Here is a 16,604-nt window from a genome sequence, read left to right as displayed (position 1 = left end):
ACAGGGATCGACGAGCCCCTGTCTTCTGTGCTTGGACCCTCCCCCGGGTTACCTCTTGGAGAAGGATGCTTGGTGGACCGTGTTGCCCGGGAGACTCCTTGTTGGAGAGACAACGTACAGTACATACGGCCGCAACAACGCTGCTCACGATATGTTGGTCGCGCACACGCACACCCCAAGAGACAGCATGAGGCAATCTCGACGAATTGTGACGCGACGTCATGTTGGCACACGGCTGATATGCAACCTTGTTGGCTCTACCAAGTCTAGGCAAAAGGACGGCCCGAGCCTTGAAACCAAGGAAGGGCCTTGGAAAGCAGCGCGAGCCGTCGTCGATCCGTTCAACTACCAGAAGATTGATCGACGCGGACACTCGAGCGAGGCACACAGAACACCTCACTTTGACTCCGGTTCGCTTGCCAATCTGCTATCTCATTGATGACGCACAACACTGGTTGTAGGCTGGTAGACAACTCGACAACAGATGCGACCACGCCCCCTATTTTCTTGCTCGAATCCCAAATTCGGGCTGGCTGCTCCCGGTCCAACCCGGTTCCTGGGGCTTCCGGGAGCCATCGCAATCACTCTTTGTCGTCTGACGCCTGCGGCTTCTTCTTCTCAGTCCCTAGGTCGACTCGAAGCCCGAGCGGCTTTTTCATCTTGTAAGCCGCCTCGAATGGCGATTCTTCCGGCCCGCCCACCGTTGAGGGCAAGGATGGCACGGGCGGCGCTGATGGTGGCCATGGCCGCGACACTTCGTCGATGATGCTTTGGAGGCCCACCAGGCTTGCCGCGCTCGATCGATTTGCTGAAGACGCCGGATTGGCGAGTCCAGACGGGCTGCCAACGTTGCCAATGCTCTTGTGGGAGCCGTCGTCGCCGCCAGAGGGCCTGGCATGACCTGACGGATATCCCTGCTTGACACCTTGGCGCAGTGTATCCGTTGCAGTATTTGGCATTCGCCTGGTACCGGCAGTTCCAGAAGTCCATGGCGAATAGGCCCCCTGGCCCAGCTGCAAAGGCGTGGCACCGCCAAATGACGCCCCGGCCTCCGAGGGTGGCGGCGGGAAAGAAGATGGCGATATCAAGGGAGGCGAGGTTTCTGGGGGAGACCGTCCAAACGCTGGGCTTTCGTGGTCAGACTTGGTGCGGCTGTATTTGCGGAAAAAGTGACCAAACGTTGACGACGGAGTCCGCACTGGTTTGGGCTCGCTGTCCGCGGGAGGCAAAGAAGTCTCCTGCTTGCCGGCTGCGTCGCGTCGGCCGACGGCTGAGGCGAGCCGGGCTGTAGTACTGAGGCGCTGAAAGGCAAGCGGTGCCGAAGCGTGGAAGAGGGCCTTGGCCTTGTCCCTGTGCGTGGCGAGGCGAGGCTTCGCGTCTGGCGAATGGTCAAAGTAGCTTCGGGATGCGCCTTGCTGCGTTATCTGACTGCGGCCGCGGCCCTGGTCGTCGTCACAGGGGGGTGGAGGAGCCTTTGCCCCGAGCTTGGGCAGGATAGTGACCGAGTCCCGATCCTTGGACTTGTCGAGGGCGAAGCTGCTGTACTTTGATTCCAGCATGCTCTGCGGAGCCTGGCCGCCTGGCATGCTGGGTCCGGTGCTGGGCACTCCCCAGTTTGGCCTGTGCACCGGGGTCTTGCCCATGCTGTCCAGAGGCTGGGCCTTGCTCAACGAAGCATAGGCCGCGGAGCCCGAGGGAGCCATCCCATAACTTTCCTTGCCGTGGCGAGCCTGCTGGGCCTTTGGTCTCGGCAAGAACGTCTCTGGGCCACCGCCAAAGTAAGGCCCTTTGCTGGGCAGCGTGGGCGAGTCCGGGAGGGCTGCATGAACGGCGCCGGTCCTGCGGCGTCGCGGCGTGAAGCCCGAGGGCTCCTGGCTGTCTGCTATGGTGAATGGAGGCGCCTGGGGAGTGACTGGAGCAGGAAGACCGGGCACGAGGATGGCCGACGCGGTACGCTGCAGACTGGGCTGCAGTGGTTTAGTAACCCGGGATCCAGGATCGTCTTTGGCTAGTCCAGCAATTCCATCCAGGCTCATATGCCGTACCTTTGTTGTCACCGAGGGCGTCAGCGGGCCACCCAGGGCACTCCTCTCGAGCAACTCGTCATCCAGTCTTGGGTCCTCGCCCAGTTGGCCTAGCTCGGCCATCTTTTCACCAATCTCATCGGACAGGCCCTGCCACATGCGCGAGCATCTCTCCGCCTCCTGGGGCTTCGGCGGCCGCCTCTGCCTTTGAACCCTGAGCGGCGCTGGCCGAAGTTCGACCATGGGTGTGTCATTGGGCCCTGAGTCGCCGGCACGGTTCGAACTCGTGCTATAAGTCAGTCTGGCATGCTGAAGACGCTCGCCACTCGTTTGGCCATGATCGCCGTCGCCGCTGGCCGCAAGGAGCCGCTGGCGCGCCGGCGTAGGCGGTGGTCCGCGAGACGCAGCCGGGCCGGGGGGGCTCGTAAAGCGGGTTGTCGTAGAAAATGACGAAATCGATACTGGGCTATACTCGAGGACGGGCCGCTCCAGAGCCGGGGAGATGAGGGCTGAGCGTGATGGCGTCAAATTGGCCCCCAGGCTCACATTTGAGTGCGAGGGCGTGACGACGGTGCTGTCCGGGAAATCCCCTTGTCCAACGTCGGTATTGCCGACGACAGACTTGGTGCTGCGCTCCGAGTATAGAGATGACGCTTCGGCAAGATCCAGCCCGGCCCTCGTTTCCGCGCGATCGTACGAGACGGCGTGTTTGTGGTCCTGAGAGGCCTTGCCGACCGTCGGTTGCTCATGGGGTTGCTCGTGGGCCATTTCGGCCTTGGCCTGGAAGTTGTCCTTCTGTACCTCTGTTCCGTAACTACGATAGCAATCCCCCGCAGGGGGTGCGACTGAGCCGAAGGTTCAGGCGTGGACAGCAGCGAAGCGTCACATTCACAATCCTCGACCGAGCAATACGTTTACACGCGAGTCCAACCTACCACGGGATGGAGGACCGCGACCGAAGGGGAGCAAGGGACGAGACCAAACACACAAAAGAACCGGAAGGTCACTATTGCACACAAACAGACCGAGCAGCTACATCCAACACTCTCCGTTGGGCCCGCGACTGGAAGGAGCTGGTCGACCGGAGGAGCCCTTGGACGACGGGACGGAGGAAAAGGTACGAGCCTGGAGGGCGAAGTTACTGTGGGTGACGGAGTCACTCACTGCATGTGCCCCCTATTACTTAAGTTTGGTTTATAGGGGGCCATGGCACAACGGCCCAACGTTCTAGAGCAGTGTGTTACTACAAAGTAGATACGCTGCAGTCTTTAGCACGAAAGTGACAGGAAGGAACGAAGTGGGTACTAAGAGCCAATCGAACGGAGGCAGATGGCGCGTCACATGTCTGTTTGCGTAGCTTACATAGACACTCCACACTTGGACGGGCAAGAGTCCGGACACAACTCATCATACGGGAGGTATAAGAAGGGCTGCGATGCCCGCTCCCTTTTTTTCCCCATCCCGCGAGGGATCTCCTTTTCCCTTCATTTTGTGCCGGCAGGGCGGATCACACGTGACCCAACCGGAGTATAAGAGGGGACCCCCTCGCACTTTTCCTGAGTGAGCAAACTCAGGCTTCCCTTTTTCACCTTTGTGTGCAAACAGGACGGAGCCCGCTTTCGAACCGCGAAAGTGCATAGAACCAAGAGTCCAAGTACGAGAGGACGCTTCCCGGGAGGACACAATACCAACAGAGTTCTACTCACGAGAGTAAGTGGAGTGCATGACGGACAGACTCGTTCCGTCTTTTCTTCCCTGATTCGAACGGCCGGAGACAGATTCTTGATTGCGGAGCCACAATGGGTTAACCCTTTCTACACATGGCCCGTGGGTGCGAGCTCACGGCCGGGGACTTCGTCCGTTGGACAATGGACTGATTTCGTCCCTTCGTCTGTGAGACATCCGCTTATCCTTTTGGACTGAATAGCGGTGGAACGGAGTGTTCTGCCTTGGACTTTGTGTTGGCATGGAGCCTACACTCTCTTCTTCACCTGTCGAAGCTGCGTTGACAACTTGTTCATGCTGCACGCATGCATCACGCGCCCCGTTGAGAGACCTTGAATGGTGCCATCGGGGTTTTCTTCGATGGAAGACATCAAACTCTGCTATGTCTTTGGACATGATACGAGAGCTGTGGGAGAATTTGGGCGAACGAGGGTTCCTCATCCAACCGGCGGTTGTCTGGAATACTGGTGCGTATGAGGCGCTTGCAAGGTCGAGCCTAGCGCCAGTGCTCCGGCCATGACATCTTTGCTTTACCCTTCTGCGGAAAGCGCCTTCTTCGACCGTGCAAAGAGCAGAGTGTGGCGTTTGCGATGTTGCTGGGACGCTGTGCAGTGGGACGTGCCGTTCTGGTTAGAAGGCTGTCGGTCGTGTGACGAGAGTGTGGTCCTGGGGGAAACAGATTTGGGAAAGCTTTTGCTTGACGAGATCCGAGAGGCTGCTGAAAGAGGCAAACGAAGTGTGGACGAGCCACCGGGGGAACCATCGTACTTTCCGTTTTAGGTATTCATGACGGCCTCATCCGACTTGATCGCCTTGACGTGGCAACAACGCTAGAATGAGATGATATATGAGAACAGATGATAGTTGACTTGACCTGATCCTCTCCATCAGGAATTCCCGACTACAGACAGATAAAGGGACCTCTGGCTACAGACGAGTGGACTAGAGTGAAGTGATAGCCACACAAACACCGTAGACCTAAGCCCGTTTACAAGTGAATGATACTCCAAGCGCTACCAACCCGAACCTCCAATCCCACTCATGACTACGGAATCCACGCCCGAAGGGTGTGCGCACGGGCCGAAGGACCGGGTGCGAACAGCAGCGAAGCGTCATACTCACAATCATCGATCGAACAAGGCGTTTACAAGATGCTTCACCCAGGAACAAGAGGAGTAGGCGTCCGTGAGGGCGCACGACGGACACTGACATCCACATGCACCACACACACGAGCGGAAGTCACCACCTCACACAAACACCGTTGGGCCACCCCGACCGGAGGGAGGTGCTTGAGCGGAGCGAGAACGGACGACAGGATGGAGGACACTGGTACGAGCAGGCAGCGAGGACCTTGTAGGAGTGAGGGAGTCACTGCTACTCTTGGGCCCCCTATTACTTAAGTTTGGTTTATAGGGGGCCATGGCACAACGGCCCAGCCCATAGAGCAGTGTTTACGTACGAAGTACATTCACTGCAGTCTTTAGCGCGAGAGTGACAAGCAGGAACGGAGCGGGTCATAACAGCCTATCCGAATGGAGGGAGGATGCTGGTCTGTCATTGGACAGCTTGCTTTAGCTTGCGTGTCCCTTTGGCACGGGAGGAGTGACGTGAGAAGCCCGGACAGATATGGAGATTTTGTCGGAAAACCGCTTTCCATTGGTGGAAGCTTCGTTAGCGGAGCTTTCGACCCGCTTTTTTGCCTACGTCGAGGGTTTAGGCCCGCTTGGGCGGCCATACAAGAAGTCTTGCAGTGACTTGAGGAGTCCGCCTTCTCTTCTCAATCCCCTTTCGCAGGGTTATGACACTGAGGCCGCGCCGTGTTTTCTTGGAATCAAAGGCATCGTTGCTGCGTTCAAGGAACCGAAAACTCTATCCCGAATACGTCCAGGGACTCTTTGCCCACTCGGAGCGTGGCTGAGATCTTGCTCAGCATATTTGGGAGGTCGAGGGATCGGCCCACCTAGAGTGGCTTAGTTGCACCTTTTCACCTTTCGAGGTTGCAGGTGGTGGTGCTCACCCCTGTCTTGAGCACAGGTACGTATGAGAGTGTCTTCGGTCGCGATGTTGGCCAGAGGCTGATCGCTTGCATAGCTAGCTGCGCATCCTAGCATCTCTTGGGCGGCCAGGTCACTACTGCCTCTCGACAGGATGTCAGGGACCACGGACACAGCGCCTGCAGCCGATCCGGGGACAGGGTCTCAGTCTTCTGGCAAGCCGGAAGGGTGTCTTTGCGAGGTTGACCGGCTAGAGCCTTACGGTGCGGACGATTTTATCTGGACGTGGAATACGCAATGCCCGGTGGCCATGCTCAGTCACCCCTGGTGTCGACCTTTTTTTCTCGAGGTGCTTCAGAAAGGGCGTGGCTTCGGCATTGACCCCGTGGGGGGCGGCGCGATTATCATAAACGCCGGGGACGTAGGTACTCTTTGTCTCTCTCAATCACCCAGTGTTGGGTACTAACCCGTTTTCCCCTTCTCCCGTTCTTTAGGATCGGAGGAGGTGACTTTGAGCCGGGGGGGTCTGCCCCTTCGCCCTCGGTTGTGAGGCGAACCCGCGATAGCAGTGGCACGCCGTAGCTTTCGCTCGAATTCCTTGCCGTGTGGACGGGTCAGCATTGTCTACATACGTTGTGGTTCAACCACGCGCTAGATTGTTAAGGTCGCAGCACGACTTGAGGTCAGATTTGTCTGGGCCATATTTTACCGGTACTACTTAATGGAGGAGAACTTACCCGTCTGGGACAGTACGATAGCCTCCCGCCCGGGTTGAGGTGAGGTTATCGATAGAGAGTGAGAACAAAGTGGCTATACACCCCTTGCACTCTGATTCCAGACCGCTTCTACAAGCGATTTCATCTTACGCCTCACCGACTACCAACATATATCATAAAGGTTACAAGTAGACCTCACTACGTTTACAAGATGAAACACTCATTCACTTCACTCCTAGGATAAGCCCCGCAGGGCACATCACGACTATGGTCATTACACCCGAAGGGTGTGCAGACGTGCCGAAGGTACGGCTGTGAAGAGCCACACTGACGGGACTTCAACTGAGTACAGCGTTCACAAGGAAATACACACCGGTCAGGAGGAGTGAGTGTCCCGTAGGGGCGCACGACGGACACACAACCACATACACACCGCAAAACAAACGCAAGTCACTTCACCACCCACTCACACTGACCAGCTACAACCCCAATACACAACCCGTTGGGCCCGCGACTGGAAGGAGCTGGTCGACCGGAGGGAGCCCTTGGACGACGGGACGGAGGAAAAGGTACGAGCCTGGAGGGCGAAGTTACTGTGGGTGACGGAGTCACTCACTGCATGTGCCCCCTATTACTTAAGTTTGGTTTATAGGGTGGATGGTAGAGTGAAGGAATGTATTCTCGGTAGACCCGTGTAGGAGGCACCTGTGTTCCAGTGCTGTTCTTTCCTAATCGAGTAGTCACGATGCCCTCACCCTCACTTTGATATCCCTGCGTGAGTCTGTGTCTAGGGCTGTATCCAGCGCCCACCTCCTTCAGGCTTGACATCACAGTGTACAAGATACTCTGTAGACTTGTTGATCAACTCGTCACCGACAGACATCACCCCGGCTGTAGAGTGGAGACCTTTTTTTCCTTTCACAAAGCGTTTACAAGAGAGCGACATCGAATAGCATACTAAACCCGTTTACAAGGAACAGACTTGAAATCCCCAATCCCTTCTGAGATACGAACACAACCCCCCCGAAGGGGGGTGCACACGCGCCGTAGGTGCGGGTGTGAAGATCCACACTGAAGAATCTTCAATCAAGTACAGCGTTCACACGACAGTAGATACAGGACAAAGAGGAGCGAGCATCCGTGAGGGTGCGCGACGGACAGACATCAAACACCTCTCCAGTCCAAACCTCAGCCAAGTACCACCCACACACAAAACACACCCAAGCACAACCCGTTGGGCCCGCGACTGGAAGGAGCCTTGTCTGAGCGGAGCGAGATCTGACGAGTGGAACGAGGTCAGAGGTACACGACAGGAAGGAGTGGACACAAAGGGACGGGAAGTCACTTTGACCCATGTGCCCCCTATTACTTAAGTTTGGTTTATAGGGGGCCATGGCACAACGGCCCAACGTTCTAGAGCAGTGTGTTACTACAAAGTAGATACGCTGCAGTGCATAGCGCGGGAGTGACAAGGGGGGAACGGAGCGAGTCATAGCAGCTGACCGACCGGGGGGGGAGGGCGCGGGTCCAACGAGACAGTTGCCGGCACGGCTTACTTGACTCCACCAACGTCCGGGACAGACACCCGGACACATGAGATACGAGAAGTATAAAACCCGGGGGGGCGCCCACCCACGTAGGCCCAAACGGGCTTGATCGTTTCACACTCCAGGCAGTGAGTTTTACGGAAGTAAATCTAAGAGACACGTTCGCCACTCTTCGACAACCGGCCGAGAGACGGTTTGCCCTTCCCACATCAGGCGGTGTGGGGGCTTTGACACGAGGCGGGTTTCTTCGTCCTCTTGGCTCGGGAGCCACTCTACCTCGTTGGAAGTTTGAGTGGAACGGGAACACGTTATTGATGCAACCGGGCTCAGGCGGGCGGAGGTCTCTCTGCCACTTGGGTGTGCAGATACAGCTTGGTAAGAGGGCGTGAGCCTTGCTGTTGCTGTTGCTGTTGGACCGGAGGAATCTTGGAGACAGGGTTGTGTCTCTTCCGCGACGAGATCATACGCCGTGAAGTATCAGCCCCAGTGGGCGGATCTGTTCTCATCATGGTCTTTCTGTCACTCGACAAGAGCCCGGCTGGCTCTTTCCCATCTTCTAGCGCATCGGACATGGACGCTCGAGTGAGCGAGGGGGCTGTCGGTCCCCCGTGCATCAACCCGGCCTTGCTACGGCTGTGGTACAACATGTGTTGCTGCTGGTTCGACACGACCCAGTACGAGTGCTGGGAGCAGTCCTTTCGCCACCTCTTTAGCCCCTTCCCGGGCATGTTTCGGCTCACACGTCTTGCGAGGGTCAATGACTGTGTCATGTACGGTGTCGTTGCAGTCACTCCCAGACGGGGGGACGTGGCCCTGGTCAAGTTTCCCGAGTGGGTAAACGTCATTCAGCCCATCGGACCTGAGGATGAGCGCGAGTTTTTCTCGTGGGCGCAAGGTGAGGTCTTGCGAAGTCATGTGGAGGCCTTGTCCGGCTACTCGGTCAGAGATCTTTTATCGCCTGGAGTTGACCGTTCCGCCTTGACAGTCCGTGCGGAAGAAGACGATGGATTCTCGTAATGTCTGAGGTAGATTCCCCGGTGGGTCTTGGCGTTGGCTTTAGCCACTGTAGGTGGTTCGCGGAAGTGAATACAAGGGCCGCAGTCATGACAGGCAGGACTCTTTCCCTACTCCGGTGGCCACGGACACCGTTCCAACTTCGTCGTCGGAGCAAACAGCGCATGTGAAGTAGAACATTTAGCCTTGACACGGCAACTCAATTCGATCCCTGCCCACGCGCCTCGATAAACACCAGAAATAATCGTGACAGTAGACATACACCCTTCACGCCCTTTTCTCCACAGCGTTTACAAGTGAACCACACAAGATACCTAGCCAACCCCGTTTATAAGAGATAGACTCCTTGTTCACCTCCGGAGGACTCCCTGATGACTATGGAATCAATCCCCCCGAAGGGGGGTGCAGGCGAGCCGAAGGTTCGACTGTGAAGAGCCACGTTGACGTTCTTCAATCGAGTAAAGCGTTTACAAGAGGTAAACACGAGGAGAGGAGCGAGCATCCGGAAGGGTGCGCGACGGACACTACACAGAATGTGCAAGACAGTACTCTTGACTGAGCAAGTGCAACGAGCAAAGGAAGAGTGTGGAGGACACACAGACGGGAGTCACTGGCACGTACATTGCCAGTACAAACTGTACACATGGGCCACGACCGGAGGGAGGAACTGACCTTGACCGGAGGGAAAAGGTACCGCAGCTGGAGGCGAGGATTGTATGTGACGGGAGGTCACTTACCCCAAAGGCCCCCTATTACTTAAGTTTGGTTTATAGGGGGCCATGGCACAACGGCCCAGCACATAGAGCAGCTTGAACGCACGTGATTGCATGCAGTCATAGAGCGAAAGTGACCAGCGGGAGGGAAGCTAGTACTAAGAGGCAGTGGAGGGACTGAACACGCCGCGTCCAATCACAGACAGTTTGCTGGCACAGCTTACATGGATGGATCCACTACTGGCCGGGCAAGAGTCCCGGACGGAAATGGGGGACCTTAACATACGGAGGACTATAAAGCGGGCAAGGTGCCCACCTTCCTGAACCTGGGAATGGTTCTTCTCTTTTCTTCTCTTCTTTCTTCAAATGGTGCTGCGCACCTACAATGTCCTGCGGACGGCCCTTTCACCCTCGCCTGCGGCTCGATACAGTGACTGTGCCGACTGACTAGTCCACGCGTTCCCGCCGCAGCCCTTGGCCGGGCTACGCTCCACTTGTTCCCGTCGAAGGGAATCAGATGCGTTCAACAACCCCTGCGGGTGTTTCGCTCGAAAGGTCGACAATGACAAGTCACCTGGCTTGGATGGTGCAAGCATGGCGTATACTGTTGATGGCGAGAGCCTCTCCTTGCGAGATGTGCAGGTGGAAGCGAGTGCATGCTGGTGTGGAAACCCGCTTTCTTGACAGGCCTAGAGACAGGCCTAGAGGGCTTCTCTCCTCTTCTCCTCTTTCCTTTCCCGGTGGGAATGCTCGCGGCCTTGTTGGAAGTCTCTGGTTCACCGTCGTCTTTGCAGACTTGGATCTGCGTCGGGCGGATCGTGTCATTGACGATATCGGCCTGGCCTTTCCTCCTGACTCGTGGTATTATGGTTGTCGCGAGGATCATCTCCGCGTGCTAGAGTACGGCCGTGAGATGGTGCACTCCTGCCTCGTGATCCTTGTTGGCTGTGCCTCTCCCCACGGAGTGGAAGTCATTCGCAACGGCGTGCAGAAGCTGATCGGCCTGCAGATGGCGCACGCAGCCACCGTCACCCCTTGCCCCCCCCATGTGTCGGAGCACACAGGCTTGAGATTTTCGGTGATAGCTTCGTGGGTGCAGGCCCGCATTGCATTCATCAACGCCGCCGGGAAGGGTGCTTCAGAGCATGGACTGAAGCGAGGCGTCTTCGGCTATGGCGGCATCTTGGCGGTCTTGAGGTTCCAGTTCGGCTCCGCGTCCGTGCCCTGGTAACGGAGATGGCACTTGCCAAACAAATATCCGACGAGGAGGATGGCATCATATGCGGTGGCTTTGCCCCCATGCTTGTAGACTCGGATGGAACAAGAGGGACGATCTACGTGGCAACATCAGATCATTCTTCGCTTGGGTCTGTTTAGCCGTTACGATGCCCTCACTTGTAAACATGTAGCGACACTGTACAAGACGAGCACGTATTATTTCTTCGTCCAATTGAATGCACACGTAACGTGACACCGCCTCACCCTCCACGTAGACCATCACGATGCGTATACAAGAATATTGTAAAAGATGGCGTACCCACAACGTTTACAAGGGACAGCCTCGAAGATCACCTCCGGAGGACCCAGGCAGGACTATGGAAAATACTGGACTGGGCGTGGAGAGTCACACTTGCAATCTTCAATTGAGTGACGCGTTCACAAGGGAATCCACCTCGACAAGAGGAGCGAATGTCCGACAGGGCATGCGACGGACTAAACACAACACACCAGACACTGACAGTCTTGAACAAAGTCACGCCAACACCCGAAACACATACAAACAGTACCCGTTGGGCCACCCCGACCGGAGGGAGGTGCTTGAGCGGAGCGAGATCTGACGACTGGAGGGAAGTCAGAGGTACCGAGCAGGCGGCGAGGGACTAGTAAAGGGACGGAGTCACTTCTACTCTTGGGCCCCCTATTACTTAAGTTTGGTTTATAGGGGGCCATGGCACAACGGCCCAGCCCCAGTACATAGGAACGAAGATCCTTGCAAAAGGGACGCAGAGAAGTACTAGACCGAAGGGACGGGAAGGAGCGAAGGTAGTGCTAAGAGCCAGGCGACCAGGGGGGGAGACGGCCGTTACTGATTGGATAGTTTGCCCGCAGGGCTTACGTATCCACCACTCCACAACTGGACGGGTTCAGAACCCGGACACTGTACGCGTCGGAGACAAATAAGAAGAGGGCTTCGCCCACTTCCAGGAACCGAGGATGGTTTTTCGTTTTCTCATTTTCCCGGAGGGCAGTCAGCGGAGTGATTTGATTCCTGCGGAATCACCTTTGCCTGTTCCCGACTCTTTGAAGGAGTCCACACGCAACGCTCTGCCCACCCGGCATCCGAGCCCAAGCGGGAGAGACACGTCACACAGGATTGTGCAACCGGTGGAGGTTTTTCGCCATGGGTTTTCACTTGTGCTGGAGCACAGCTCTTGTTACTTCTTATCCAGCGATCGAGTAGCGCCGGCTAGGTCTGACATCGCACCCACGGAGTCTCGCTTTGGACGGGAGTCTTTCCTCCCTTGGTCAGTGGGGGGAGGCAGCATGGAACTGCCACCTTTGCACGCGACATGTCCTGCGGACGATCTTTCTGGCTTCATGCCGAGGCCCTGGCTTTGTTACTGCTGCAGTCACCGGTCTTGCTCTGCCTCCCGAGCCCAAAGCCGAAGGTTTGGGCGTGGAGAGCCGCACTTACAATCTTCAATCGAGTAAGGCGTTTACAAGGAGGTCGATACACCACAAGAGGAGCGAGTGTCCCGTTAGGGCACGCGACGGACTGAGAACACACCCTGGCACTGATAGTCTTGAACAAAGTCACTTCACCACCCGAGACACATACAGACACTACCCGTTGGGCCACCCCGACCGGAGGGAGGTGCTTGAGCGGAGCGAGAACGGACGACAGGATGGAGGACACTGGTACGAGCAGGCAGCGAGGACCTTGTAGGAGTGAGGGAGTCACTGCTACTCTTGGGCCCCCTATTACTTAAGTTTGGTTTATAGGGGGCCATGGCACAACGGCCCAGCCCATAGACAGCTTACGTTAGTATGACTGTAGTACTAGCACGGATTGACAGGGGGGAAAGAAGTGAGTCATAAGAACCAATGGAGCGGAGAGAACATGGTACGTCACACTTGGTCGGGTTGCGCAGCTTCCACGACTGCTCCACACATGGCCGGGTTGGTGCAACCCGGACAACAACTCACGGGAGGTATAAAGAAGGGTCGAGGCGCCCGCTCATTTTCCATCAAACCTGAGAAAGGTTTCTTCTTTGTTGTAAGGTATTTTACGAAGTGCCGCACAGAAGCACGGACGAAGCGACGAATTCTCAGTGGAATCGTACCTTGAACTCGTCTTATCGAGTTGATCTGCGTGGGAGCGTTCTGGTCAAGGGACCACCCGACTTTTCTCCCTGGAAACATTGCTCTTGGCTGAGCTTGCCTTAGTCTCCATAGAACAGGACGCGGTCCGGTGGAGACTCATCATGGACTCGTGGCAGTCTTTCTACTCGCAGACCGAGCCGACGGGATGTGCATCGCCCGCCTCATTGCCTTGGGAGGACAAGGTGTTATTCCCATCTAAGTATGCGGATCTGGACTGCGTCGCCTGCGCTTGCCAGTGCTGCGGCTCATCCCTCCCGTCTGATTGCCTCTTATGACTCAGTATCTCCCCTCCAGTCCAACACTGCTAGGACCACAGTCAATCACGTGCGTTCATGCTGTCTATGGGCTGGGCCGTTGTGCCATGGCCCCTATAAACCAAACTTAAGTAATAGGGGCCTGGGTGTCCGAGTGACTCCGTCCTCTCACAATCCTCGCCTCCAGCTGCGGTACCTTTGACTCCTCCAGTCGTGCAAAGACTCGCTCCGCTCAGACATGCTCCGTCCCGTCGCGGGCCCAGTGTGTATTTTGTCCGTGTGCTTGTATGGCGGAGTGACCTGGGTGTGTGTGAGCAGGTGTAGATGTGTGGTGTGTCTTGTTCCATCGCGCGCCCGGTGGACGCTTGCTCCGTCAAGAGTGCTCGTCTTGTGTCGATGTTCTTGTAAACGTCTCACTCAATTGAAGAGTCGTGAGTATCTCATCCACACCCGCCCCTACGGCGCGTGCGCACCCCCCTTCGGGGGGGTTGTGTTCGTATCTCGGAAGGGGATTGGAGATGGTTGTCTGTAGCCGGGGCAGTGACTACTACTTGTAAACGTATTGGGAATACTTGTAAACGAGGGTGGGAGTCTACGATGTTTGTCCGTGGGTGTTGATGCGTAGCCGGGTGAGTGGGATACAGTACGTGGGGTGGCTCTCTTGTCAACGCATGGAGAAGTTCACCACATCACTTCACCGTGAGGGATCAGTCGGTAGCCTGGTGACCTCATCCAGGTCAAATCAATTATCTTCGTGCACTGCTACTATACTCCTTGCGTTCTTGCCGTCACTTGCTTGGTCTACAATGTATGTCCAAGGGCTTGTTGCTCATCCTGCACGGTTGAGTCTACCTGTGCACAAGGAAGTGAAGCTATCCCAGCACTGGTTTAGGCAGGCGGGGTGTCAAAGATGCGATGTGGCCGGACCAATGCGCTGCTGCATGTATCTGTTGCGTGGTGGGTGTCTCCGTGCTTGGGTGGGAGGGTTGTACAAACAATGACCGAGTACTTCGTAAGAGTACGCCCCAAGGCAATCCAGTCCTCCGCGGCTTTGACTCTCGTGCCCCTCCGGGCGTCCAAGCGGTCATTGACCAGAGCCTCCGCTGCTTCGCGCTTCACCGTTCCGCGGAACATAGACAAAGCATATCGAATGTAAGTCGAGCAAGGAAGCCTTTACCGCCTCGTAAAGAGAAGTGCGACAAGGGCCGTTGCCTTGAAACCCTCACGGGTCAAAAGAATATCCGTCATGAGATCGACTCCATGGTCTCTGTCCGTGGTGACGCCGTCAGTGAGACACCCTTGCGGTGTTGAACGCATGTTCAAGAATTTTCCCCGGGAGCAAACGGTAAACGGAGCCCGTGCAGGGCGCAGTGGGAGTGCAGTGGACACTTGTCCAGCCCTTTTCTCACGAGAAGGCTTCCGAGCGAGGCGCAGCCGAGGACCCAAAGGGCCGCCGGCAGGGTATCACCTCCCCTGTTTCCCGTCTCCTTTTCCCTTTTTGCTTCTCCTGTCGCTTCATTCCGACTGTTCCTTCCCAGTCACGTACTGCTTTGCTTTGCCGTTTGACGAACACGGTTCGCCTGAAAAGGACAGAACCAATCTGTCCATATCCAGCCTGGATACCAATACATACCCTCTCCGGGAATGACAGAGCGAGTGCAGCGCGCAGCGTGCACGTAGTGGAGGAGTGGACCACTCTCCTAGATCCGTGGGTGCTATTCCATCGTGTCCGTGCTTAGACAAGCGAATGTCAACCGCTGGGTTGAGTGTGTAGGTGGAAAGCAGAACAATCCAGTGTCCTGTGTGTGGGCGAGGCCCCTCTTTATACCTCTGGTGTCTGTTGTGTCCGGGTGCAGCACCCGTCCAAGTGTGGGGTGCAAGGAAACTACGTAACCAGCACTTTGTGACGTACCATCCTTCGTCCCTCTGATTGGTGCTTATGACGATTGAGCTTCCCCCGGTCGCTTCAATTTAGTACTACACTCAATCACGTGCGTGAAAGGTGTCTAAAGACTGGGCCATGGAGCAGAGGCCCCCTATAAACCAAACTTAAGTAATAGGGGGCCGAAGCACAGAGTGACCTCCGTCACATACAATCCTCGCGTCCGCTGCGGTACCTTTCCTCCGGTCAAGGGGTCGACTCGTCCCTCGTCGTGGCCCATTTGTGTTGGGGAGGTACTGTTTGTATTGCTTGTATGCGTGCCAGTGACTTTCAGAAAGCTGTTCATCTTGCTTACACATTATTCTTTGTCCGTCGCGCACCCTCACGGATGCTCGCTCCTCTTTGTCCTGTATCTACTGTCGTGTGAACGCTGTACTTGATTGAAGATTCTTCAGTGTGGATCTTCACACCCGCCCCGGCGCGTGCGCACCTTCGGGGTTGTGTTCGTATCCATGAAGGGATTGAGGGTGAGAGGTGGTAGCGCTTGGAGTATCATTCCCTTGTAAACGGATTGGGTGTTCTTGTAAACGTGTGGAGATATATCTAGGATACAGTACAATCACAGATTCATGCGTCCCGTACGCAAATCAAGTCTCTATTGTCTACGCATACATCTTGAACCCAAGCGATGGCATCGTCACTCAAGTGTCGTATCCAGCACTCCAGCCTCTTGTCTCGTGCATAGCATAGTCTGTTCTTGACCGACCGCGTAGAAGGTGATGCTATTCTGAGGTCTCGATTAGGCAGGTGGGGGGCTTCCCCACGCGTTGTCCGCCGTTCTCAGAGAGGAAAACACTTCACCCGCCATGTTTGGATGGTGCTCACGAAAGAAAGCTCAGCTGGACGGGAGGACAGACAGAGGCTGTAAAAGACGCGAAGCCTAGGGACTAACGCTGTATGATCGTGTAGCCCGGGACCCACAGACCTTCCTGGTCAATATCACGGTGCAGCTCCCCGCTCAATGTCGTGTCCCCAAAGACGACCTCATCGATGCCGTCTCTTACAGCAAGCATCCATGCCTTCGCGTCCCACTTGATAGAATCTTCGCAACAGGCCATACACCATGCACGGCTCAGCCTGAAGTCGAATTCGACGTCCCCCCGGTCGGGCAAAAGCGTCGATGCCGAGTCCAATCCCCCCTCGGACTCTACTCTTATCAGGATATCATAGACGCCCGTACCACTGCGGGAGGCACAGAAGCGAAACCCGTGTTTCTTCAGACGTGCGCGTAAGCGTTGCACCATCTCCGAAGGCATTGCATGATCCGATGCCACCCATCGGACAAAGAAC

At 56.2% G+C, this 16,604-nt stretch overlaps 2 protein-coding genes across 2 annotated transcripts; one reads left to right on the top strand and one right to left on the bottom strand.

Moving 5' to 3' along the window:
* Positions 1–581: 581 nt before the first annotated feature.
* HRG_09484 (uncharacterized protein) lies at positions 582–2,792 on the bottom strand (the record flags this gene model as incomplete). The annotated part of the gene is made up of 1 exon (XM_044867955.1): positions 582–2,792. One exon carries the CDS (start codon positions 2,790–2,792, stop codon positions 582–584), a length of 2,211 nt encoding a protein of 736 aa, XP_044717215.1.
* A 5,722-nt stretch (positions 2,793–8,514) lies between these two features.
* Positions 8,515–10,965, top strand: HRG_09483 (uncharacterized protein; the record flags this gene model as incomplete). Its single annotated transcript, XM_044867954.1, has 2 exons — positions 8,515–9,020; positions 10,503–10,965. The coding sequence occupies 2 exons, from the start codon at positions 8,515–8,517 to the stop codon at positions 10,963–10,965; spliced, it is 969 nt and encodes a 322-aa protein (XP_044717214.1).
* Positions 10,966–16,604: the final 5,639 nt, after the last annotated feature.

The sequence above is a fragment of the Hirsutella rhossiliensis genome, assembly GCF_020360975.1.
Source record: "Hirsutella rhossiliensis strain HR02 chromosome Unknown scaffold00012, whole genome shotgun sequence".
Taxonomy (NCBI): domain Eukaryota; kingdom Fungi; phylum Ascomycota; class Sordariomycetes; order Hypocreales; family Ophiocordycipitaceae; genus Hirsutella; species Hirsutella rhossiliensis.
Note: the sequence above shows the minus strand (reverse complement) of the source record. Positions and strands in the feature narration are given on the sequence as shown.